General features: G+C 48.2%; 1 protein-coding gene across 1 annotated transcript in view; it reads left to right on the forward strand.

The window, feature by feature from the left end:
* Positions 1 to 24,941, forward strand: part of LOC147898702 (AP-1 complex subunit gamma-2-like) — a 248,603-nt gene that overhangs the window by 213,252 nt on the left and 10,410 nt on the right. The window contains exons 15-16 of the mRNA XM_087379135.1: positions 3,822 to 4,163; positions 4,319 to 4,485. Of these exons, the coding sequence (XP_087235261.1) occupies positions 3,822 to 4,163; positions 4,319 to 4,485 (509 nt within the window). The remainder of the gene's footprint in view (positions 1 to 3,821; positions 4,164 to 4,318; positions 4,486 to 24,941) is intronic.

A 24,941-nucleotide genomic window follows, 5' to 3' on the forward strand; every position in this document is an offset into this window, starting at 1 on the left:
TCCATCATTTTCATGTTCTGTTCTTAGCTTCATTCCAGTAGTCCCTCACCTTTCCTTCATGGGGGGATGTTAGAATATGAAGTCAAAGTCAGTGTATTTGTGTGTCCTAGGTCCCTAGGACTTATTTTATAGTCTAGTGAGTCCTAGACAGTGCCACGTGTCATATGGAAGATTATCCCATATGCATTGTGGCTTTCTAGAGTCTAGAGGCTCACACTATACAGTGTTGTACTTGTCTTGATTCTTTTTATATATCAGTCAACATCAAGCTATCTACATGTGAGTATTTTGGTTCATTGCTATTGCCTACTTCCATTTGACTTCATTTCCATTATGCTTGCAGTCTTTCCTTTTCGTTCCTAGAGATAGCTTGCTACATGTTCCTTCAAATAGTGTTTGTGGTTCTAGTGCTGAGACAGCTGAATTGGAATAGAGAGTTCCATGTTCATGTGGATGCTTTAGATGTTATAGGCAATGTGTTGACCCAGGTGGCCAAGGAAGGCTAGCATCAATTAGTTTATTATGCCAGCAAGATGTTGTCTACAACTTAGTCCAACTATTTTTATGGCTGAGAGTGGAGACGTTGGAATGATATACGTCATTAATAACTTCCTGACACTACCTCTTCGAGGATTTCTTTTGGTTCTGTGCGGACCATCAGGCACTCTTATACCTAATCAAGAAACCCGCATTGAATTCCAAGTGGATGTTGCTAATGTAAGAATTCAACTCTCGGATCAAGCACACCCTGGATGTCAACACGCGGTTGCTAATTTCTTGTCACGGGGATGTGGTGGTGATGGTGAAGTGTCTAAAGTAACTGTCAGTGAATTTAGCCTAGGGCACCAGGCTAGGGGCCTAAGTTAATGCCCAAAAGGTACCTATGATTTTATGTGCAACAAGTGCAACTCCTGGTGCTATTAGAGTGATTTCATTTTCTAAGGTCATTGGTTTGGTTCAGTGGGGTATTTATGCAAGCTAATTTAGGATCACGCCGGTTTGCTTCAAAATTCTTACAAGATGAATGTGGTCGCCAACCTAGTAGTTTTACAAGATAGGTGGCATACATTTTATTGTTTTATATATACACCTTTGTAAGACTAGAAAACATCCAATCGTTTGGGATTACTAAAAAGAGTCATGGATCAGTGGTTGTAAAACAATCTCAGTGGGGATTTACTATTTGACATTTATATTTAACAAGCGCATTGGTTGTAAAACAAGCACGGTTGGAATTTACATAAAACAAGTGCAGTGGTTGTAAAACCAACAGGATTTATCCATTTTTCCAAGATAAGTGGAATACATTTTCCTTAGAACGCATTTTCTTGCACTATCTTAATCCTTTAAAAATTGACCCCCTAGAGATCCTTCAAAATAGGGTCATTGGTTCCTTTGCACTAGGGTCATGGTGTGCCATTTGACCCCCTAGGGGCATTAAAAATCCCACGCCTCATTTTGCTTAGGTGTTTGCTGGTGGCCTATCTACTTGCCTTGTGTCACCTTTGGAAGTCCCTGAAAGGCCCTGGAGCCCTTCCTTTCCCTTCCTTGCTGATTTGAGACTTCTCTCCTACCAGAGCAGCCTCATTCTCTTCATGGCTGATTTCTTCAGCTCTCCCTCTGCTTGCTGAACTGGAATTTCATGCTTCCTTGGTGAAAGTTCTCCTCCCCTTGGTGCCCTTAGTTGTTGGCATGCTTCTGGGCTCTGGGACGCCTTCATTCTGGGCCACTTTTGAAGCTGTTTTTGACTTTCTTCGCGACAGAAGTTCATCTGAAGTCATATTCATGGGCGCCTCTCTTCTTGCTCCTGCTTGGTGCAAGGCGCAGCTGTTTGTGCGCTGTAAACTCTGTTCTGGTGGACGCATTCTTGGCTGATCTGCTACAGCTTGCTGGATGCACTTTTCTTTGATCCTTTCTGGTGCTGGAAGACACTCCTAGGCAGAGCTCTCCTACTAGAGTTTGTTGTCCGCTTCTCATCCTACTTCTAGGCTATTTCGGGCTGAAATAGGCTCTTTCTGTTGGCTGAATTCTCATCTTCCTTCTACACTCTTTGCTACAGCCAAGGCAATGGCCCTTGCCTCATTCTTAACATATGCCATCTTTCCCATGCTGCCTTTGCATCCTTGCACGACTTGATAGTTGTCATAATGTGCCTCTTCACATTTGTGGCAATCAAAAACATTGCTTGGGCGCTGCGACGGTCAAACTTCTTTTGCTCCTCCGTCGATGCTATGGGACTGGCAGGAGGGGTTGTAGCAGTCTCTGTTGTCTGCCTATAGTGTGACCCGAAGAAGCTGTGCTGGAGGTAGATGAGCATGCTGGCCTCACCTCATCCCCACTAACAATATCCCACAAGCCCTTCCCAACCAAGATGTTCTTAAGCATGAATGACCACAAGGCATAGTTTGGTCCATCCAGCTTGTCACCCTCGGACAAATTGCCAAAACTGTGTGAAAGAGTCGACATGATGCAAAATGGGATACCCACAAGCTACAAATGTACTTGCAAAAAGAACTGCAAGTCCCAAAAGTGCAACTGGCTGCAAATGTGCCTGCAAATCCTAAACTAATACTGGCTGTAAATGCAAAGTACGACTGGCTGCTCTGAAATGCCACTGACTGCACAATGCAATCACTGCAAAAATAGCATCAACCAATCACTGCACTCTGGTGCAATCTGAAGTGCAATCCCAAACTCAAAATGCACAACCCAAATCTGAAAGAGCACACCCACGAGTGCTTAAATGCATCCAACGAAACTCAAAAGCATCCACAACTGTAAAGTAATTGCAAATGCACCCAACAATGCAGAGTATTTGCAAATGCACTTGAGAGTGCAAGAGTATGGGTTGCAAAAACAGTCCCAAAGCGAAATACACAGCTCAAAATACTTGCTGAAAGTGCACCTTGGCCCGAAACACCTGCAAAACAATCCACTGACTGTGGGCAAGCTAGAGATGGCACAGGAGCTGAAGTGAGTTGTTTGGAGCTGAATGAAGTTGTCGGGAGTACTTCTGAACACAAGACACGTGTAGAGAAGAGCCTGAAGAAGTATGGAGACGCTTGGAGCTGCTGGAACACACCCGGGAGAGGCTGGAACTGAAAAAGGTCCAGATCTAAGCAAAAACGCCGAAAAACAGTCAAAAACTACTCGAATCGCCTTCTAACAAGTTGTACGGACTCGAAAGCAGATTCCGACAAGTCATACGGACTCGCGGCACTGTCGTGCAACTGTACGGATAAATCCATACGGACTGTACGGACGAAAAAAACAGTTTTTTTTCCTCGCCTAAAATGGTGCGGGACAGATTTGTTTGTTTGTGGGCAGCTCAGAAATTTCAAAAAACGTCGAAATCGGACCTCAAAAGGTCAAAAAATAGCCGCTGGACTGTTGGAGCTACCTCAAACGAAAGCTGGAGAGCTGAATGTGAGAACCAAGAACGCGGACTAGAGCACCAAGCTTGCGGGTGTCTGGAAGCAAGCACGGGAATGGGCTCTAGAGGCGGAAGCGCTCTGATACCAAATGTAGGAACAAAGTGGAGACAGGTTGTGAATACAAGTGAGCAAGAGTGCACACACAAGAAAGCTCCAATAGAAATGTTCAAATGAAACAATACAAGTACTTGGTATATAGTACCCAAGTACTACTGGTCAACCATAGGGTTGACTTTATGCCTACAACACCATATCTTTGTAATCTCTTACAGTAATGTGTGTGGATTGTAAAAAATGTTCCTTTCTTGCAATTACTCACAAGTTTTCTGTACTAAGGATTGAAATAGGATATTTATTAGAGTGAATTTGTCGTTTGTAAACATGCAGCTGTACAAGGAAAAGAAGAGCAATTTTTAGACCTTCTATCCATGAGCATCCGTGCATCTCATGCCAAAGATAGTTCCTTTATAGGTGCAAGTGAGCATCAAGAGACTGTAATTCCCATGAATGAAGCATCACAGGGATCTTCTAGTTACTACGCCAAATCTTGGGCTCAGCAACCTTCACTTCCTAGTGTTGTTGGAGTAGGAGTACCTATTAACCATGCTACCAAAAATTTCCAAATTCTGGAATTTCCTCGAGATGAAAAAATTGGAGAGCAATTTTCTTCTTCAGGGTCGCTTGGAGTTGAACAGTACGGAGAAATGTCTTCAGCAACTAGTCTTCCAGGTATGTTCTGATTGTAGCAGGTAATCATACAATGATCAACCAAAATTGTCCTCCTTGTTTTACTGATTACAAGTATCACACCATACAGGTAATTCAGTGTTGCTGTGCGCACACTGAGTATTTTATGAAGCCCTAATAAGATATTATCTTTGCAGATCCCATGTTCCCATCAGTTGTTGTGCTTCAAAGCAGTAGACTGAAAGTTCTATTTGACTTCACAAAGCATGTTCATAACCCTCAAGTTACCTTTATCCATGCAACTTACTTGGGTAATTCTTGTGATACATGCACAGATTTTATGCTACAGGCTGCAGTTCCTAAGGTGCAGCTACGATATTTTAAAGTCTCTTTTTTTGCACCTAAGAAAGGCTAAAAGAACAATCTTTCTTCTAAAAGACAAAAAGCATTTTCACTCAAAGAAAAAGAGAAACCTATGGAACAATATAAATTGAAAATGAAAAAGTAAACACAATGTCTTTATTTTTATAGTAAAAATGTGTGGTTTGGGGGGTTGGCATTCTAGTCACTCCCATATTGTTATGAATTCACCATTTTCCTTCCTAACCTGATGCTTTCCTTTGTTATGGATAAGATTGACTTTAAAGCTCATTATGTAATCCTGTAATTGGGTTGTAGGCTTGCTATTGACTTCCTCTAAGCCCCCCCTTTGCCTGCACGCATGGTGGTGCTCTTCATTGCCTAATCCCTCCTTTGTACCTTCTTTTTTGATCAAAATATGAATTTTTGGCAAAGCTTTTGTTGAAAGATGGATTTGAATCGGCCTTTCACCACTGATTGATGAGGTTCTAAGAAGAATTTCCTGAAGCCCTTCTCTCTTGGATTCGACCCAATTGAGGAGGATAGGCAGATGACCTCTCTCTTTATCAGATTTCAAGGTGTACCACGATTGGAGCTGGCTTCGGAGCCCTCTTCAGCGGCAGAGGCGATTAGATCGGATGAGGTTCTAGAGTTAGGGTCATTGTCTCCAACCCTAACATTTCTGATGACCACATCATTCTCCAGTTCCCTGGTTGGCTCTCTTTTTTGGCAGAGAGTCGAGATCGCTGGTAGGCAGGACCAAGTGTCAGATTTGGAGGATCTTTGGGCATTTTGCTAGAGATTGCCCAAAGAAGAAAAGACATAAGAAAGCTTCTGGTGCGGCCCCCTCTCGTACTTGATAGTGTACCTTCGGCACCGCCATGTTGTCTGTCACTAGCTATACAACCCGTTCCTACTGTCCCACATTGGTCCTGGCTAGAGTGGTTCCTCAACTACCCATAGATCAGGAGTACCCCATCCATGTCGGGCCTTCAATCATTCCAGCTCCGGTCGTGACTAGTGTTGCACCAGATTTAGCCTTTGATAGGGCCACCTGCTTCTGCCACACCTACTCAAGTCGTGGCCAGCCTTCAACTAGATCTAGTCTTGGATAGGACCATTGATGCTTCTTATGCAGATCTTCTTCGAGATCTTTGCCCTTCATTCAAGCAACTCCCTTCTTTGTCTTCTTTTCAGACTCCCTTTATCAATCAAGGGAAGGGGTTGGCTTTTTCCTCTTCACCTTCTTCGACTGTGGGGATTTTATGCACTCCGGCACCAAGTATGTTTGACATGAATTCTTTCTTAATTCTTTCTCTACCCTGGCAGACTTTGGTGGGCAGACCACTTGGTACTTCTCATTATATATAGTGGTCTACATGGGAGAGAGGCCTTGCCTCCTCAGTGGGTTCTTGGAAGATCTTTAGAAGACTTCTAGATGATCGCAAACTCCAGACAATATGTTAACTCAGAGGGAATGCAGCAAGAATCCAGCATATTGATGGAGCCATAGCCTTGGATTGGGTTCTTCTATATAACAAGCCTCCTTCTTGGTCTACTTGGCTAGAGGCATTTACGAAACCAGGAATCCCACTTCACATCACAGGGTTTTTGAGGATTAGATAGGGATGCCTTGGTCTTTGATGTCCCTCCCTCTAGGGGCAAGCTGTCCAGATCTACAGAAAATATACTTATGCATTTTCCATTTCAGCCCGTTAGAACCATAGGTCATATGGAGCAGTTCTTTATGGCTTCAAGATGGTAACTAGACCCAACCTAGATCACATTCTCTTGACTAGGCAGCTCAAAGTCTGGTAGAAATTGAAGCATCAAATCGAGGTGCTCCTCTCCCCGTGAGGACCTGCCCCCCTCCCCTCTCCCTCTCTCAGCCAGCCCCCTCTCCCTCTCCCTCACCCTCGCTGTCCCCCCTCTCCCTCCTCTCGCTGCTCCTCTCCCTCCCCTCTCGCCTGCCTCCCCTCCCTCCTCCCTCACTCTCCCTCTCCCCTTCCTCCTCCCCGCCCTCCCTCTCCCTCCCACCCGCCCCCCTTCTCCACCCACGCTCCCTCCCTCCTTCTTCCTCACCCGTCAGCCCTCCCTGCCCTCCCTCTCCCCCACCCGACAACCCCCCCGCTCCCCCTCCTTCGCCCCCGCCCCCCCTCCTGCACCCCTGTCCCCTCCCTCTTCACCCTCCCTCTCCCCTACCCGCAAGCCCCCCCACCCCCTTCTCCACCCCTGCCCCCTCCCCTGCCCTCCCTCTCCCCCCCCGTTGCCCCTACCCGCCCCCTCCCCCACTCTCCCCCCCCCCTCCCCCGCTCTACCCTGCCCCCTCCTCCGCTCTCCCCTGCTCTCCCCCCCCTCCCCTGCTCTCCCCCCCCCCCCCTCCTTTCCCTTCCTCTCCACCCCCTCCTTTCCTCTCCCCCGCCCTCCCTTTCCCTCTCCGCCAGCCCCCTCCCTCCCTCCTAACCCCCCCCCTCCCTCCCTCCTAACCCCCCCCCTCTTTTCCTCTCCCCCGCCCACCCTTTCCCTCTCTGCCTGCAACCTCCCCCTCGCCCGACCCCCTTCCCTACGCCTCCCCTCTTAGCCTACCTCCCCTACCCCCCTCACTCTATACTCTCCTTCCCTTCCCCTCTCTCCTACCCTCTCCTTTCTCCTTCTTCCTGCACCCGTGTTCGAGGGCGTCCTGGGCAGTATTTTCACGGACGGAGCTTTTTCAGTGTTGGAATCGGCCTTTTCACTTCGATGGGTGAATGGATCCCCATTCAGCCAATCTCCGTCCACCTCCACCGGCCGCGAGAAGCGTCATTTTTTTAGAAGACGAGTTGCAGCAACTTAAGAAAGATGTGGAATTAGAGGGCTCCACATCACTTTTGGCCCGCATCTTTGGGTCACACCCTTCCAGATCATAGGTTGGAGACTGGATGCAAGCAGTGTTACTAGGAGATCTCGCCCGACACCTCAAGGATCGACTTCTGGGACATGGATTCTTCCAAGTGATTTTTGAATATTCGACTTCTGGGACATGGATTCTTCCAAGTGATTTTTGACTCCCACGAGTCCACAGCCCTTGTTCTCAAAGCTAATCCCCTGGCTTTGGGTTCGAGGAGGATCTTTCTTTTACCCTACACCTTGGGCTTCGATCCGGTCAAGGAGGACAGGTAGGTCACATCACTATTCATTAGATTTCCTGGTCTTCCTCAGGTCTACTATCAACTGCTTGCCACTATCGGAACCTCTTTCGGAGTGGTCATTGAGATCCCCCCCCTTCCTGGCATGCCTTCTTCCTCGACAGAGGTAGTCAGAGCAGACGGGGTGCCTCATATTAGGGTCATTGTCTCTGACTCTAACATCTCAAATGACTACATCATGCTTCAGCGTCTAGATGGCTCTCTCTTTCGACAGAGAGTCGAGATTTCAGGTAGATAGGACTAGTGCAGGATTCGCAGGACCCTTGGGCACTTTGCTAGAGACTGCCCAAGGAAGAGAAAAAGACCCAAGAGGTCTTCTAGTGCGGCTCCTTCACGTACTACCGCGACTGCACCTCCCCAACACCTTGTACCACGTACTCCAAGATCATCAGGAGCAACAAGGCGCCCTGTTTCGCGCACCCCAGGACCACCAGGGACAACAGAGCGCCCAATGCCCGTAGCACACCCAGTATTACGGTGGAGAGCTATTAGAGCCGCTCCCTTACCTCAGGAGGAGACCACTGATCCTGTTCAGAAAGACGCCTTCCAGACTCTGGAGGTGGATGTTGCTGCAGCCCCAGACACTATAGTTCCACATCAGAAGGGGCCTTTAGATGCACTAGCCCCAGTCACCTTGGTTGCTAACCATGAGGGGACTACAGGCACTTCTTTCCCGCAGACTGTTCTTGCCACAGTCAGGACGACCGAGAAAGTGCAGGCACAGATGAGGACTCCAGATTCCTCTTCAGTCCAACCTTAGGCCTCCTCAATACCCAGCTCCAGTTCTGCTGATAAAGGCCTGGCAGGTCCTTCTCCTCCATCTTCCACCAGTGCAGGTCTTCTTCGCACTTCTCGGCCAAACTTGCTTATTAGGAACTCTTTTTCGGCACTGGTAGATTCAGCAACTTTCATGGATGATGAGGAGTTTGTGCCCTCCACCGTAGGGGTCCCGATCACGGGGATCCCTTTTGATAGGGCCTCCCCTTCAGCAGGTGTGGGGATCCTCTCACCTATTGAGTTTCCTGCCCTTAGCAGGAGTGTTTCGGCCCAGGGGAAGATGGTCTCCTCTACTAGGTCAGGTAAGCCTTTCCATCTAGCATCCTCCCGTCGATGAGTATAGTCAGCTCGAACATACAGGGCCTAGGTGGAGTTCCACACCGTCGCCATAGGCAGCTGATCAGGAATCAGCTTCATCTAGGTGTCACTGGAGGTGCAATTGATATCCTTTTTATCCAGGAACACAAGTTGGATGCCAGTGATTGCTCTAAATCGGGCAAACTGCTTTCAAGACATACTTTCTGGTCGCCTGCTATGGGCACAAGGGGAAGTACTTGCATTTCGGTCTCTCCCTCTATTCTCCCTTTGGTTGCTGGTCATGGTATTATTTCCCCCTCTAGAGCTCAATGGATCATTCTTTTGATTGGAGGGCGTAAGATTAGTCTTCTCAATCTTTATGCTCCCAACAACAGAGGGGAGCGGATCTCCTTTCGGAAGGAGTTACTCTCTTGGGCCCCCATTGGAGATTCTTGGATCATTGGTGGCGATTTCAACATGGTTGAGTTGCCATTAGACAAAAAGGGAGACAGATAGGGTGGAATTCAATCTTTGGAGAGGGCAGCCTGGGATGCCTTTCTTTTTCAGTATAGTGGCAGGGACACTTGGTTGGATGATGCCTTTCATGTTATGCCACAGTCACTCCTGTATTCTTGGTCGAACAGGAGAATACACATGCCCATCCATGCACGTATTGACAGATTTTATGTAGACGATTGGGCACTTGACAGAGGAGGATCTGTATGCATTTCTACTGGGGTTTCCAACTCAGATCATTTTCCAGTGGTGTTGCAGATCCTTGAGCCTCATCGGAGAGGACGTTCTACTAGTGTCAGGATTCCGGATGCTTTTTATGTAAAGGAGAGCCTCACGGAGGATATTTTACAGATTTGGGTTTCTCACATACAGGGTGGAGCTGTCTGCCCATCTCAGGTAGCTGCAACCTTATCCGGAATTAGTGACTATTATCATACAGTCGCTGATTCCAAGAGACGTGAGATTGGTATACGCCAGCAGTTAGCATCCCTTCAGAGGGAAGAGCAGAAGAGGCCCACAGATGCTTGGATTTAGGAGCGCCTTGCTGCAACGAGGGCTCATTTGCAAACATTGTTGGATCAAAGAGCAGAATATGCCTTTCATGCACGGGAATCCTTTTGGATTCAGATGGGTGGCAGGGTCAACAAACACTTTTTCTCTACTCATGGGCTCAGACATAGTAGAGATAGTATCTCGCAGCTTGTTGACTCAAACGGGGTGTTACAGTCAGATCTTGATGCTATCATATGTGAAGCTTCAGATTATTTTACATCCCTTCTTACTGCAAATCCGGGCACACAGGCTATAGATGATGCCAGAGAGGTTATTTGGCAGTGTATCCCTTTACTAGTGAAGGATGAGATGTATGTTTCTCTGGATGCACCTTTCACCAATGCAGAATTCAAGACTGCATTACTTGCCCTTCACAAGGGCAAGTGCCTAGGTTTGGATGGACTTACCCCTTTCTTTTTTATTACTTTTTGGGAGCAGATTGGTGATCACATTACATCAGCCCTGTAGGGCGTGTGGGACTCTGGTGAGATGCCGGACTCACTTACAGACGGTCTCATTCATCTCATCCCAAAGGGGGGTAATAGGAATCTAGTGTCTCAATGGAGACCTATCACTCTATTGGGCACTTGTTACAAGATTCTGGCAAAAGCCATCAGTCTGCGGCTACAGGTTTTTCTTTCAGATTTGATTCATGACATGCAGATAGGGTTTGTGCATGGCAGAAGTATATTTGATAATATTTTCTCATTTTGGGAGCCTCATAATGGGCCATGCAGAGCCTGTAGAGATTGGCCATTCTACTCTTGGACTTTGAGAAAGCTTATGACAGAGTAGACTGGGATTTTTAGAGTACTCTATCTCGCTTTGGTTTTTCAGATGCATGGATTAGAGGAGTATCCTCTCTCTACAGCAGCCCATAGCCAGGTGCTCATTGGGGGGGTAAGAGGGGACAGATTTCAAATTTCCAGATCAGTCCGCTAGGGATGTCCTCGTGCCCCTTTTCTTTTTCTATTTGTGGTGGAAGCTATGAGTATCTACCTTATATCTCAAGCTGATATTTATGGGCTGAGGCTTCCTATCCGATGGGAAGAAGAGCTCCTGGATAGTGGGCTAGCAGATGACACGGCTGTTTTTTTGGATGCCAACCCCAGGACATTCACTTCCTTCTGGACATCCTTGGATTTATTTTGCACGGCTGCAGGTGCACACATTAATTGGCATAAATCCAATGGTTTTTGGATTTGTGAAGATGACACCCCGGATTGGGGTAATGATATTGCCTTCACTTGGGTACAGAGGGGCGTCTTTGTCAGGTATTTGGGCTGCCAGGTTGGGATGGGCATCTCTCCCTTACAACAGTTTGCTCCAGTGTTGGAGAGCATCAGAAGAAAGCTCCTTTTCTGGAGCTCAGCCAAACTTGACTTGGCTTCCAGGGTGGTGGTGGTTAACCAGGTTCTTCTAGCCACAGCATGGTTTGTATGCTCTTGTTGGTGCCACTCTAGGGATTGTATCACTCAGCTTAAGAGGCCCGTACGAAATTTTCTATGGACTGGTCTAGATGGCACAACTGATGTTACAGCCAGGGTGGCTTGGGAGACCTTGATTCTTTCTACAAGAGAAGGGGGTTTGAATATCATCGACCCGGATCTATAGTGCAGAGCCTTACTTTGCAAGGTTGTTGTGAGAGGACTTATGCCAGGGCAAGAGCCTTGGAAGGATCTCTTTATCAGATGCATACAATCTCGCACGCCCACTTCAAGAGAGGATTGGACACATAGTACCAGATGGGTTTTCACCACAGCCCACCTCAGATCTCCCTCTTCCCCTCTTATGGTTGCTATCCTGAAAGCATGGGCCAGCTTCAGGAGTACACTTCGCAGGATTCCCCCATCCACCCATGAAGAGATTGAAAGGCAGCCTATCATGTGGAATGATAGTATTTTGGATGAGCATGGCAGACCACTCGGAGCTTCTCCTTACATGTAGTGGCCAAGATGGGAGAGGGGCCCTGCATCTACCGTCGGAGCATGGAAAGCATTCAGGAAGCTTCCTATAGACCGATAGGCCCAGATGGTTCTTAATCTCAGAGGAAGTGCAGGGAGAGTCCAGTAGATTGATGCAGCCTTGCCCTTGGATTGGGTGGACACAAATGACATGCCTATTACTTGCTCCACATGGATGGGGGCTTTTTCCAGATTGGGAGTTCCTTTACAGGTGATTGCTTTTCATGACACACATGAGGATGCCTTAGTCTTTGCTGTTTCTTCAGGGGGCAGGCTGTCCAGATCCATAGACGATATCTTGTTGGAGGTACCGTTTCAGCCAGTCAGGATAGTGGGCTTCATGGAGCATGGCTCTCTTTCACAGTGGTACTTGGATCCGGACCCGCTTCTCATCGCCTTGGGCTCATGGAGGTTGTGGCTCTATGGAGGTGTCCCAATTAAGTTTTTGCAGTGGGACCTTGGGGAATGGGAATGGATAGATGAAGGGCACCAAGAGAAGGGCATCCCCTTCTTGCTTTACACGGTTAGTAATGCCAGGAAATTCCAGCACAGCTGTAGGGATTGGAGGCCTACCAGAGCTCCTCATTGGGAGAACTTTCAAATTTTTGCTGACTTGCAAAAAAATTTTTAGCAGCGGCTCTGGAAATCCCACCGGAATAGAAAAATCACTCTCTTCTTTTGGCTTTCTATTCATGGTGGGATAGCAGTGAACCAATGGAGATCTAGGTTCAGAGCTGACCCTTCTTGCCCTCGTTGCCTTTCTACTTTGGAGACAATACAGCCTTGCCTTTGGGATTGCAGACAGGTGAGAATCATTTGGAAGGGAATGGCAAGACTTCTCAGCACTTTTATTCGCCTACCTTTCTACATGACCTGGGGATCAGTGGCTTGGATCACTCTTTCAAGGCCCCAGGTCTTCTTTGAGAGACTTGACTCCTCTTGGGCTCTTCACATCCAACGACACCTTGTCGAGTGATGCTCTCTAGAGGATGTTCTAGCCACTCTCTTCAGGGCTGCTCATTCCTCGGTTGACTCTCCTTGGGGGGTCTTAGCTAGCATTGCAGCATGGCACATTTGGAGAGCCAGATGCACTGAGGCTTTGGAGGGTTCTCAGGTTCACCCTTCTCAGATCTTAGCCAGCAGTACTTGGACAGATACAGTACATAATTTGATGGCCATTTGGGCGACCATGCAAGGATCATCTCGAGCAACCTCCTCTAGGAGAGTTACTTTTCTCAGATTGGAGAGACTCTCCCTTTGATGAGACTTCTATAGGGTTGAGTTGGCATTTTCAGCCTCAGTCTTGGTTTCTTTCTACCTCATTTCTCTGAGGTATTTTTATTACATGCTTAGCATGTTGTATTTCTACACAGAGCTTGCTCTAGCGAGTTTCTTTCTTACTTAATAGAAGTCTCTTTTTTGCCCCAAAAAAAAAAAAAAGGGTAGCTCAATGTTTCAAGTCTCCCTTGCCACTAAACGTTCATTGCATCGATGAATATAGATTTTTTTTTGTTACTAACAAAGTAATAAAAATTCACAACAAAACTAGTTTGTAAGCCCACTAGCATATTAAGAGTATTTGAACCCAAATTTGGCACTTCCACTCTTTGGATTGGTTACGATAGCCTTGTGTTTTGTCTACTTGACTTATTTGAAGTTTTCACACGGTTTTATATTGTTTCCATATATTTTGGTCATACTCGATGTACCTTTTTGGGAAGAAAAAAAGTGCTGACATCCCCAGTCTTCATATTCAAATTTATTGAAAGCAAGAAGAAAATTACACTCAGTGTTACATGTATAGGTTAAAAAAAAAGGAAAACACATAATTTTTAAGGAAAACACCAGCATATTTACAACAAGGACTAAATAATTGCAAGACGTAAGTAGGCGACGATATAAGAATGTTGCCACAATCATTTTTGTCCTTTGTTTGTTGCATATGGATTGTAGAAGGTTGCTCAGTTGAGAGTCTGGTGGCAACTCTCTCATAGCATATGTCCTAGATTTAGGTTTAACTCCTCGTTACCTCCTTCTATTTCGCCTTCTAAGCTGCTAAGCAGCTCAGAATATATCTGCTTGTACGTGGCACATTTGTTGTGGTAAATGATCCAAGTTTGAGAGCTGGCCATCAATTCATTCTTTGGCCTCTATATTTCATTTTGATATGCTCTATTGTGATAGCAACAAAAGTTTGTTGCAATATTATTGTCTCACTGCGTGACTCATATTCCTAGGTTTATGCTTGGGGGATAGATTGCATCTCTTGCGTGGCATCCTCTCTTTTCCTCTCTGGCTGAGATTGCAGGGCTGCTACCTCTGTCCTCTAGGAAGACTCAGTGAAAAGCTAACAAAATTATATTTTTCTTGCACGGCCTGTTTTGGAACAACCACCAACTTGAGCTGTAACTGTGCATAGTCGTCCATGGCCGCTCTCCAATTCTCTGCAAATCTTCCTCCATCGGTAATGCTTTGAGAACACTATTTGCTGTTGTTTTCCTCTTTCATGAGTAGCCAAGCTCTCTTCCAATGTCATGAATTGTAGTGTAAGGTTTCCTCCCTCTGATTGGTTGGCCATATTATTTCCTAGAGAGTTATACAAAGTTTTACCAGTTTGTGATAGGGTAGCCATCATGGAGTTGCATTGAATAACTGCTTTGTTATACAGAGATCATCCAGGACCAGCTATGTCTAGTCACTTAGTGAGGGGATGACATGGTCACAAGGATGACACAAGTCATGGGATGATATGGTCACAAGGATGACACAAGTCATGGCGATGACATGGTTACAGGATGACACAAGTCATGGAGAGGACATGGTCACTGAGATGGCATAGTCACATGGGGACATAGTCATCAGGAGGACATATCACCCAAGCACATGGTCATGCATCAAGGGTCTTCATGTTGCATAGTCATGCTTTGCTAACCTCTGCAGACCTGACTCATAGGTGGCATAGATGTTTCATCCGGCGGTGCCTTGTCAGAGCTGCAGGCGGTGAGTAGTTACAACGCACTGACTTGGCACAAGCTAGCCGTTGTTGTAGAAGACATGAAGAGACTTAGCGGCGGCAGGATGACTAAGCATGAGGGGACAGCCAATAGGAGAGAGGGAGGGAATTTTCCATCCGGAAGGTGAGGGTGAAGAGGGGAGATGAGGGGGGTGGGGATTCATTCAGCATTGTACGGGGATTGAGAGTGAGAAGGAGGGAGGCTAGAGCTACGAGCTCACCTATTACATTGTTATGGTGCATTGCTACCGTGGATGCATGATCTCTGATCTCTGTTCCAGAGAGACTAGTGTATGAGGATCCCTTCATTCTATGTTACGCACTTGCTCGCGTTATACTCTTGTCTATTGCCTTCTCCGTTATCTATCATTAGCGTTATTCCTTCTTATCTCCTTTCTGGGTTGTTCTTCCTGTTCTAGCACTCAGCACTCCGTAGCACCTTCGACTAGTGTTGTATCATAGGTTCACGCATCATGTAGTGTAGTGCAATGGAGGTAGAGCTGTGTCATAGGTCTACGCATCACCCACTTCACGCTTCTCACATCAATGGCCTTAGGCCTCCGGTAACCCCTCCTGAAGTGACCGGACCTCCCCCTCAAACATGTTTTCTCTAAAGAAATGAAAATGATCTGAAGATTCATGATAGTGTGTAACAAAGACCATGCACAGTGCCTCATTTGAGGTGGAGAATCGATGTCATTAATGTCCTTGAACTGCATGGCATCTAATGACTGGGTGAATGGAGGCGAGCCTGTAATTTGGGTCACCTGGATCCTGAAACTTAAACTTAGGGGGTCTCCTTACCACGTGGAATGGCATGGTCTCCTTGTCTTTGCCTAGTGCCGAGTGAGGTACAGAAGCAAACCAGCACTAAGCCCTAGAGGGGAGGCCAAATCTCAAAGTGCCTTGTCCACTCGTTCTGGAACATAGTCTAAGTCTCCAGTGGACTCAAATATGTACATTTGGATCTCACCCCTGCTCATCACAACTGTCCTTGTCTAAGATGAGCAGGATAGAAGCATCTGGTCACGAGGGTTCTGCATGGTACGGTCTTGCACCTAAAGGGCTCCCTTGGGCTACTGCCTGTGAGGTTGTGCATCTTGTGGTTTGGCATCAGCACCAACATCTACTGGCCTACTGGTTCCCGTGCCTGAGTGTATCTTTTATATAAAAAATTCAGACCTTTGTGGAAATTTTGGACCTATGATTTTTCTTTGTGCCTCTAGGTGCCATTATAACTATAAGATTGTAGTGTTCAGTGGTTTTCGCATGGATGCAGGCAAAGGGGCTGCTGTCTGTAATTCTCTTGCTCCCTATTTCTCTCACCCACAGCTAATAAAGGGGTTGAGGAAGAGCAGAAAAAGAGGGCTGTCTGAGGGCGCGTGGGGATGGGGAAGGTTAGATTTCTAGTTGAGAAGAACACAAGTGCTTTTTGCTCTTCAGAATTAAACATAAGTGCTTGATTTTTTGGCTCTTCAGAATGAGACTATGCATGACACACGGCATTCATGGATGACCATTTTGTTTGAAGGAATATAATAAGCGGGGACTGTTGACTCATTCTTCCATTTTTTAATATAAAACAAAGATTCCCTCCTTTTGGCCTGGTTTTTACATCCCATGCATTATTGCATCCCAAAAAACACGATAATTTCTTGTATTATTTGCATGTGCACCATACAATGCTACCAAGAGCATACAACATATGTGCTTTCTCTCTCTGTCTCTCCCTCTCTCTCCACATATCTACACTTTCACTCTCTATCCATGGTGTATAGCTACACACATTCAGGACCTGGCTAGCCCCTAGCAAGCTTTCTGTGAAGCTCAGCTTCTACAAAGACCACCACTTACTGATATCTGAGGAGGGCTTCATCGATCCACCAGGCTACATTCAGATCCACCTCCCCTACTCTTTGATAATTTTGATTAGGTAGCTCCGTGTTGCTTTGCACTGGCTACGCATTGGGTAGAGGTCATACCTAGAGAGGGCTGCATTTGCACCCTATGTGATCTACAGGAGATTGCATGCCCTGTGTACTATGATATTTGAGGTCATCATCATTGTCTCCTCAAGGACGGTTCCGGACCCCTATCCAACCTCTCGCCTCACCTGGACCAAGGATGTCTAAGAACTTTCATTCATGAGGTTGTATGACATAGATACCAGATGCATAGTGCACATAGATGCAATCAGGGTGCTTAGCCAGATTTCACTTGTGTGATCACAGATTTTTTCCAGCTAGATAGCATGGACCAGTAACACTAGGGGGACGGCGTAGCCAAGGTCAAGAGCAAGATATGCAATAGACTCGTCACTGTGTCGGGATCTGCCTTTCGTGTTCTCCAGACCGGAGGCATGGTTGATGGGTGTGACAATGGCACTAGTCTGACACAGACAACAGACCACGCATATCGACTGTCACTAGTGCTCTATCATGGGTTTTATGCGAGGCAGCCCTATACATCATCGGAGCCTCTTATGGTCTTGACACCTCTGCTAGCATACCACAGTGACGCCACACCAAAGCTTCCATCTCTCCATGGGCTCAATGACTTCGTACTATTGTTTTTATGCTTATGTTGTACTCATCTTGGATGTGATGCCAAAGCTTAGAGGCACCACCCATTCAGCTCATTGTATCTGGTTTTTCTTATCGCATAGATGCTTCAGTCTTTCGAAGACTTTAATTACCTTCCTTCTTTCTTTCTTTCTCCTTTGGTGCATGTGTGTAAACCTCGTTGCTTCTTTTTTCATTGCACCTTGCATCTTGCTCCTCTTTCTTCTTCGAAAGTGTGCATGTTTGTGCCTCTTCTTTGACCCCTATTTGAGGCTTCCCTACTTGAATTACGATGGATAAAATTACCTTGGAGCCATTCACTAGTCTCTGAGTATCTTATGTATGAGAGTGCAATTGCAAACTTTTAGAAGGGATGACCTTGGCTATAATGAAATTGCCAAGAAATCTGCTGATAACTTTGTTTTAACAATACGAGACTACCTTGAACTCTCTCCACCTTAAATTCCTATCATGCCAAGCCTTCTATCTGGAATTCCACACTTGCTATGCAAAGATTGCCTTGTACCTATGTTCTTCCAGGTATTTAAGCTCCCATAGTTTTTCCACATCGGTATAAAAAAGGGCCCTTCCATTGATTGAAAGTTTTTACTGCCTTCAAGCTGTCAGACATCAACATAGCCAGTTCTCTGCTTGTAGGTGCTTCAATATGCAAGAAGTGCCACTGTACCCTATGAATTTCAAGGTGTTTAAGCTTCCAGATTTTTTCCACCATATTGATATAAAAGGGGCCCTTCCATTGATCGAAAAATTTGAAGTGCCTCCAAGCCGTCAGACACCAACATTACATAACCATAACCATTTCTCTGCTTGTACATGCTTCGATATGCAAGCAATGCCATTGGAAGAAGAGAATCCCACTCTTCCCTACTATGAAGGCGTAAAAGAGTGAGATCTCTACCAAACCATTGCACCTTTTTTTTTTTTTTTTTTTGCGCGAAAAGTAGTGCTAGTTATATTACTTGAAAGCGAGAGTACAAGAAGGCCTGAAGGCCAGCGGGCTGTAATCACAAAACGGATTCAGCCCGAGAAGTCAAAAAGCTAAATACAAGCCTCCTAGGGCATAATCATCGGAGAGTGGACAAACAGCCACAGTGGAGGGGCGTAATGCCACTGAAGACTCTGAGTGGAGTGCTGGAAGAATAACTCCCGGTGGTCCTAGTCGCGAAGGAAACGTCGTCTCTTTTCCTTCCCTGCCCGGGACTCTCCCTGAATCTGATCCCACTAACCTTAGAGCGTGTGAATGATCGTGCTCCGGATATCTGTGAGGGTCTGGGTGGTAGAAGAAGTCTGAGCTCCTACAGTCTGCGCGCATCTAGAAGTCCAGATATGCCAGCCTGTGATGCTCACTATGATCTCCCAAACTGGGTGCCGAGGTGTCGCTCCTGCATCTGTCTCTGTCAAATGCCATGGGAAGCTGTCCATGTATGCCCAAGTGGCCTGCGTGATGAAAAAGACGGGATCCTGTCTAGAGAACTCATAGGCCAAGTGATGTCCCGGCTCAGTGCTGCACCAACAAACGGCTCCCCAAGTGATCGGTCCTAGCTCGGGTGTAGCCCTAGCTAAGATCCCCATGATACCCTTCCAAACCGTCTGCGCGTGGGAGCAGCTCCAAAGGCAATGCTTCAGGGACTCCTCCTCCTGAAGACACATCTGACAATGCCCATCCTGCCCCATCTCTCTCAGCCAGCTACCAAGTGGAAGCCCCTTGTGTGCCACCATCCAAAGGAAGTAGGAGATCTTCCTCGGACGCCAACTAGCCCAAAGAGTCTTCCAGAAGGTGCGAAGAAAGACCAAGGATATCCCCTGGGCATACCACCTATGTGCCTGTGTGGGTAGCCCACACTGGAGAGCCCCAAGAGCACACTGGCCCGTGCGTGCACTGTAAGAAAAGAAGGGGGTAGGGTTCTCTGAGGTCTCCGACGGTGGCCAAAGCCACTCCCCTGGGTCCCACTCCACCTCTGACAAGGAACGGCCCTCCCATATCCAGAGTCTCCAATCCTGGTCCTGCATAATCAGGGGGTCTATATGCCAAGTCTTCCCTTGCAGCCCTACAATGCGAAGGCGCTGCCAGGGAAGCTGGGGGTCGATCACGGCCTCTCTGCTCTGTAGGCGGCTGTCATCAGTGATGGAGAAGAAATGTACCGAAGAATCCGAGAAGAGGCGTGCCACCACCAAAGGAATGCCTCGTGGAGTGAACTGTCCTAGCCACCTCTCATCTCCCGGGAAGAGCTGTCCGGTGCCTACGGGAATCCTCCAACATGCAGGGATGGCAGCATCAATCTCCGCTCGCCGAGCCTGGATCCCACGTGCCGTACCTATTGCTGCTGCCAGCTCGCCTAGGCTCATCCTACTGTAGACGTCCCTCCAAACCCGGCATGAGCGTGTGGGCCCATGCGCCCAGAGTGCCCAAGGGATATGGGATCTCTCTCCAAGCTGACGACCTGTATCATCTGTCACCTGGCTGCTCCAGATCAAGGGCTGTCTGTCTGTCTCCTTTCGGCAGCTAGGGGGAACCTGAGAAAGGCTGTGTCATAGCTTCCTCCATACCGAAATGAGGCTACGGAGGAAGGGGGAATGGGGCTGAGTCAAAGGAGCTGAAGTGAAGATCCATCAAATAGAAGGCTGCCAAACACCCCCTCTCTGGGGAGTACACCCACTGAGACCATGCTATAGCAAGAGCTTCCACGTCTGTCCTCCTGGGGTCAGACCGCGGATGACTAGCTTGCCAAGAAATGCCTGACTCTGCAGCTCTGGATCCATAATGCCAAGGCCGCCCTCTGCTTGGGGAAGAATGACCGTCTGCCAGGCGACCCTAGCTCTGGTGGTGCCGGAACCGTCTAAAACAGACCATAGGAAGTTCCGCACCAATCTCCTCAGCTGGGCTACACAAGACGGCCCACCCAAAGCGCACGTCCTGGGATCAAAGTGCCAAAACCAAACACATGCTGAACTAGAGAAGCGTCGATGGAGGTGCAGACACCCCCGCTTCTCCCTTGCTCGCCAATCGAAGGTTCCCAGTAGGTGTGGGAGCGTCCTGTGAGGACCTTCCCACAAATACTGGTCTGTGACGCCGAAAGCTTGTGTTCCTGTAGTAGGAGCACATCTACCTTTCCCACCAAGGCTGGCTGGAGCTCCTATCTGAGCACCATCTTCCTGGGGCCACGGGTGCCTGATGAGTGGAACCCGTTAACGTTCCAAGAGATAATGCGTAAACTCATGAGGAGGGAAGGTGGGCCACAAACAGCTGTCTGCTTGCGGTCGAAGTCGAAGTGGTTGGAGGATGTTTTGTGTGGAGGCGGAGGCGCTTCTGTGAAGGTTTCGAAGGGGAGGTCGGATCATCGGACCCATCCTCTAAAACCTTCAGCAGAGGGGAAAGGCCCTTCGTCCCGTGGTGGTAAGCTCTCTCTAACGAGCTCGACGCCTCTGCCAGGGAGATGCCGTAGAAGCCGGCAACCTCTGAAGTCCTCCAGGGACGAAGCCCTTCCGCATAGGCCCACTCCAGCGGTGGCCTAATAATGACCAGGAGTCGGAAACGTTTGGCGTTGTGGCGCCAACGCAGACGAACATCACCCTCCTGCCACTGCTGCTGAAGAAGCTCCGCTACTCTGCTACCAATCCAGTCCTGCACCTGCTCCTGGGTCTCGTCTCCCAAACATTTTCATTCGTCCATTGCTCACTCCCTTCACTGGAGATAGTGAAGGAATAGCTAGGACCATCGTGCGGAGCCAGAATGGACACCTTACCCTCCGCCCCCTTGCGGAGGAAGAAGATACTGATGTCTAGGCATGCGGGAAAGGAGCCAATACCCGCTGCATCCAAGTAGTCCCAAGGACCTGCTCGGTAGAACTCCAATGGAAGAGCTCTAGGAGCAGCCCTTGGGCTTGGGGATGAAGATGAGGAGTCTGAACCGGAGGGAGGGGAGCTGGCCACCTGCGGGGAAGAGCCTCTCCCCATCGTCGGGCCCGGAGGGATGGACGAGGATGAGGTCTGTGCTGGCTTCGGGGCTGCAAGTGGTGCAGGTGGAGGAGGGGGGGATTCCTTCTGTATCATGCTCGAGGAAGAGAGTGGCGCGGAAACCACTGGTGCGGGGGGGGAACTTGGAGGGGGTGGGGGTCGGAGAATCGAGGAGGAGGGGGGAGGGGGGGGAGGGCGGGATGAGGGCTGAGGGGGAGGCTGGCTGACCTTCTCCTTACCCTTCTCCTTCCCCTTACCGGGCTGCTGATGAGTAGGGATCATCTGAGGGGGCTCTTGCTGTGGCTGGGAAGGTTTTTTGGAGCCTGCTTTGTTGCCCTTCCATTTTCGTTTGACTTCCGTCCAGCCTTCCCCTTCGGGAGGGGATGTCGCTGACTGGAGCAGAGTATCCTGAGCTGCTTGACTGGGGGTCTTCTGAGGTTCCGTACCCGTGAAGCGAGGACATGAGCGAGCTTGGTGCCCGAAGCCGTGGCATCTCAGACACTGGTTTGGGCGACCAGTGACCAGAATGCGCTGCATCACCACACCTGTGTCTGTCTCTATCTCGAACTCCGAGGGGATGCTCTGTGGATCAAGGACTGCCACTTTGACACGTGGCACCCCTTGGGCTGCCGCCGCATCAATGTAGGTGTCCTGCATAGGCCAACCAAAGTGTGCCCCTAGGTCCTTGATGATCGGGCGAAGCTCGGTTGCGAGACCTGGGAAGATAAGGATAACTGGGTGTCGAGGAATATGAAAGCGGGCGTCGAAGTCCGCTACACTGAAGCCCCTGTACCAAGGGACCATGAGAATGATCTTCCCACCCACAGAAGTAGGGGATCGTCTGACCATGTCGCTCGCCGCCTGTGCTGAGGAGAGCTTAAGCCAGAAAATGCCACGTCCCATGAGTGCAACCTCCTCAATGTGACTGTCCTCGAGGTAGAGGGTGGACTGCAACCAATCCCTGATGTCTGCTCGTGAAGGGGAGTAGCCAATGACCCTCCCATAAACTGATGTCTGGGAGAAGTCTATGGCGGCCTGCTTCACCAAGGAGACCTGGTGCTCTGTCAAAGTGACGCGATAGGTTGATGGAGGGGGGGGTTCCGTCTGGGCCACCGGTTCCGGGCACGTAGCCGCCATATCGCTTGACTAACTGCAAACTCCCAAGGTGGGGAAGGAAAGGAAGAGGAAGGGGGGAGGAATGGGAAGCGAAGCGCGAGCGGAGAGGGAGGTGAGGTGAGGTGAGGTGAAAAAAAAAAAAAAACGGGTGAGGTGAGGTGAGGTGAGGTGAGGCGAGGGTGGGGTGAGGTGAGTGGAGTGGAAGTCGGGTGAGGTGAGTGGAGAGGGAGTGAGGTGAGCGGTGAGGGTGGGGGCGAGGAGCGGGCGGGTGAGGCGGGTGGGTGGGGAAACGTGGAGCGGAAAGGGGTGGGGAGCGTGGAGCGGGCGGGTGAGGCGGGTGGGTGGGGAGAGTGGAGCGGAAATGGGTGGGGAGCGTGGAGCAGAGCGGGTGAGCGGGTGGGTGGGGGCGTGGAGCGGAGAGGGTGGGGAGCGACGAGCGGAGGGGCTGTGAGGAGAGGGGGGGAGCGTGGCGGAGAGGAGGAGTGTGGAGGAGAGGGGGCGGCTGGCTGCGCGGCAGCAGCTAGCGGAAGGAGAGGGAGGGGCCGCGCAGAAGGCGAGGGGGGGGTAGACGGGGCACGACGGGGAGGGAGGGAGCTCACAGGAGCTTTTAAACCATTGCACCATGGGTAATAAGATGCATACTTTATATGCACTATTGAATTCTTTTAGGAGGCCTTGACCACCTCGTTGAGGAAATGTGACTCGCTATTCGACTAGACACCCAAATTGTGGGATGATGTTGTCAAATAGAAATGAGGCCATTGACCTAGAGGAACAACTATAAAGCTTTTGATTCAGCAAATTGGATGCCATACTCCATCATTAGGATATACTAGCTACTCTTTGTTGGAGTGTTCATGGGCAAAATCTAGCTCCAAACTATCTTGAAATTTTGCAAACATGAAAATCCTCTATGCAATGAATTCTATCCATTTCGTTGGTAGGCATTAGAAGAATGAACATAAAATCTTAATCACTAAACACATTCGGCTTCCAAAACCTGAACACATGATTTTCCATCCATTGGAATTTGAAAAGGATGTCCACTCTTTGTTGAACCCACCAAACAAAGGGTTTCAATAGTAGGATCTGAAGCCAAGGTCAAGCAAAGGAACAAAGTTGAAGCCAAACGATGGAGGATGGAAGCAAAACCAGGTGCAAAATGAAGAAAAGTTTCCGGTGGAGGAGGGGTAATCCATTCACCTAAGTCAAGATTGTGTTCACCGAACCAAGATGACTGTTGCTAGGAATGCACCAAGCTGAGTGGTGGGGGGCACCTTTGTCACATCATTTCGATGCTGGACTTGACGGCACCTACCCCTATGATAGGTAGGTGTGGATGACTGTAAATGTGGGTGGGTGGTACCCAACACACCTTGTTAGAAGGAACTGTATGTAAGGGAGTGAATGAGATGTAGATATTGTCGTGTTATTGCTATTACTAGTGATTGTGTTGGGTTTTGGGAACAAAGAGCTGATTGTACTACCCTTGTTTTTTTGGGGAGAAAAGCTTTATTGACTCAACACAAACACACATAGTATAGGGGCCTAGAAAGCCCAATCCGTGTCATAGGGATCCTTGTCCTCAAGAGAGAGGCTGTGAATCTTGCTGTAGCTACATGTATCTCCTTCGGGGGCTCTTCAGGTTCAGCTTGTTCTTCAGTAAGGAGATTGGCATGGTGCTTCTCTTGTTCTTGTTCCTTCTTCTTGAAGCAGTGAGCTTCAATGTGTCCTTTCCTCTTACAAAACCCACAAATAATGTTCTTGTTGGTCTTCCATTTGCTTGTGGAAGCAAATGCTTGATCACCAAGAGAGGCAAGAGAGGCTTCCTTATTGTGACGGTCCTTCTCAATGAGTAGTGCCACCATATCATCAGACGTGGTAGTGGCAAGGCAAAGGACTTCAAGAGTTTGTTCAAAGCGAGAGATTCCATGCATACTCTTTATAAGGACATCCATCTTATCTTCATCATTGGGCACACTTTTCAAAACTTGAGAGTTGTTGAACAATAGATTGAAACCGTGCTAGATGATCACTCAACTCATCACTCTCTTCCATTTTCAAATCATAAAACTTGAGCTTCAGAAACACTTTAGAATCGGTGATTTTATTACCAAACAAGGTCTCGAGGTGATCCCAAATCTGCTTAGCTGTCGACTTGAAGTCCACATGATGGATGAGAGAGTTGGCTAAGCAAAGACAAATGAGGGCAATGGCCTTAGCATTCGAAACAACTCTGGGAACCCTCACTTGTAGAAGTGTGCTGAAGAAAGTGCCGACCAGCCAGCTTTCAGGGTGCCAAAACTACATAAGCCTCCACACGTGTAGGAACAGTTTGCAGAAATGAAGGCTAGAACTGGATTAGAGTTTTGAATTAGGGTTAGGTCTAGGATGATGTGGCACAACTAGGGTTAGGTCTAGGATGACGTGGTAGCTATGGAAGGCGGCTCTGATACCATGTTAGAAACATGGGGGGGGGAGAGAGAGAGAGAGAGAGAGAGAGA

This window comes from Dipteris shenzhenensis, chromosome 9 (genome assembly GCF_047967505.1).
Source record: "Dipteris shenzhenensis isolate YYH24624 ecotype China chromosome 9, Dip_SZ_1.0, whole genome shotgun sequence".
NCBI classification, from domain to species: domain Eukaryota; kingdom Viridiplantae; phylum Streptophyta; class Polypodiopsida; order Gleicheniales; family Dipteridaceae; genus Dipteris; species Dipteris shenzhenensis.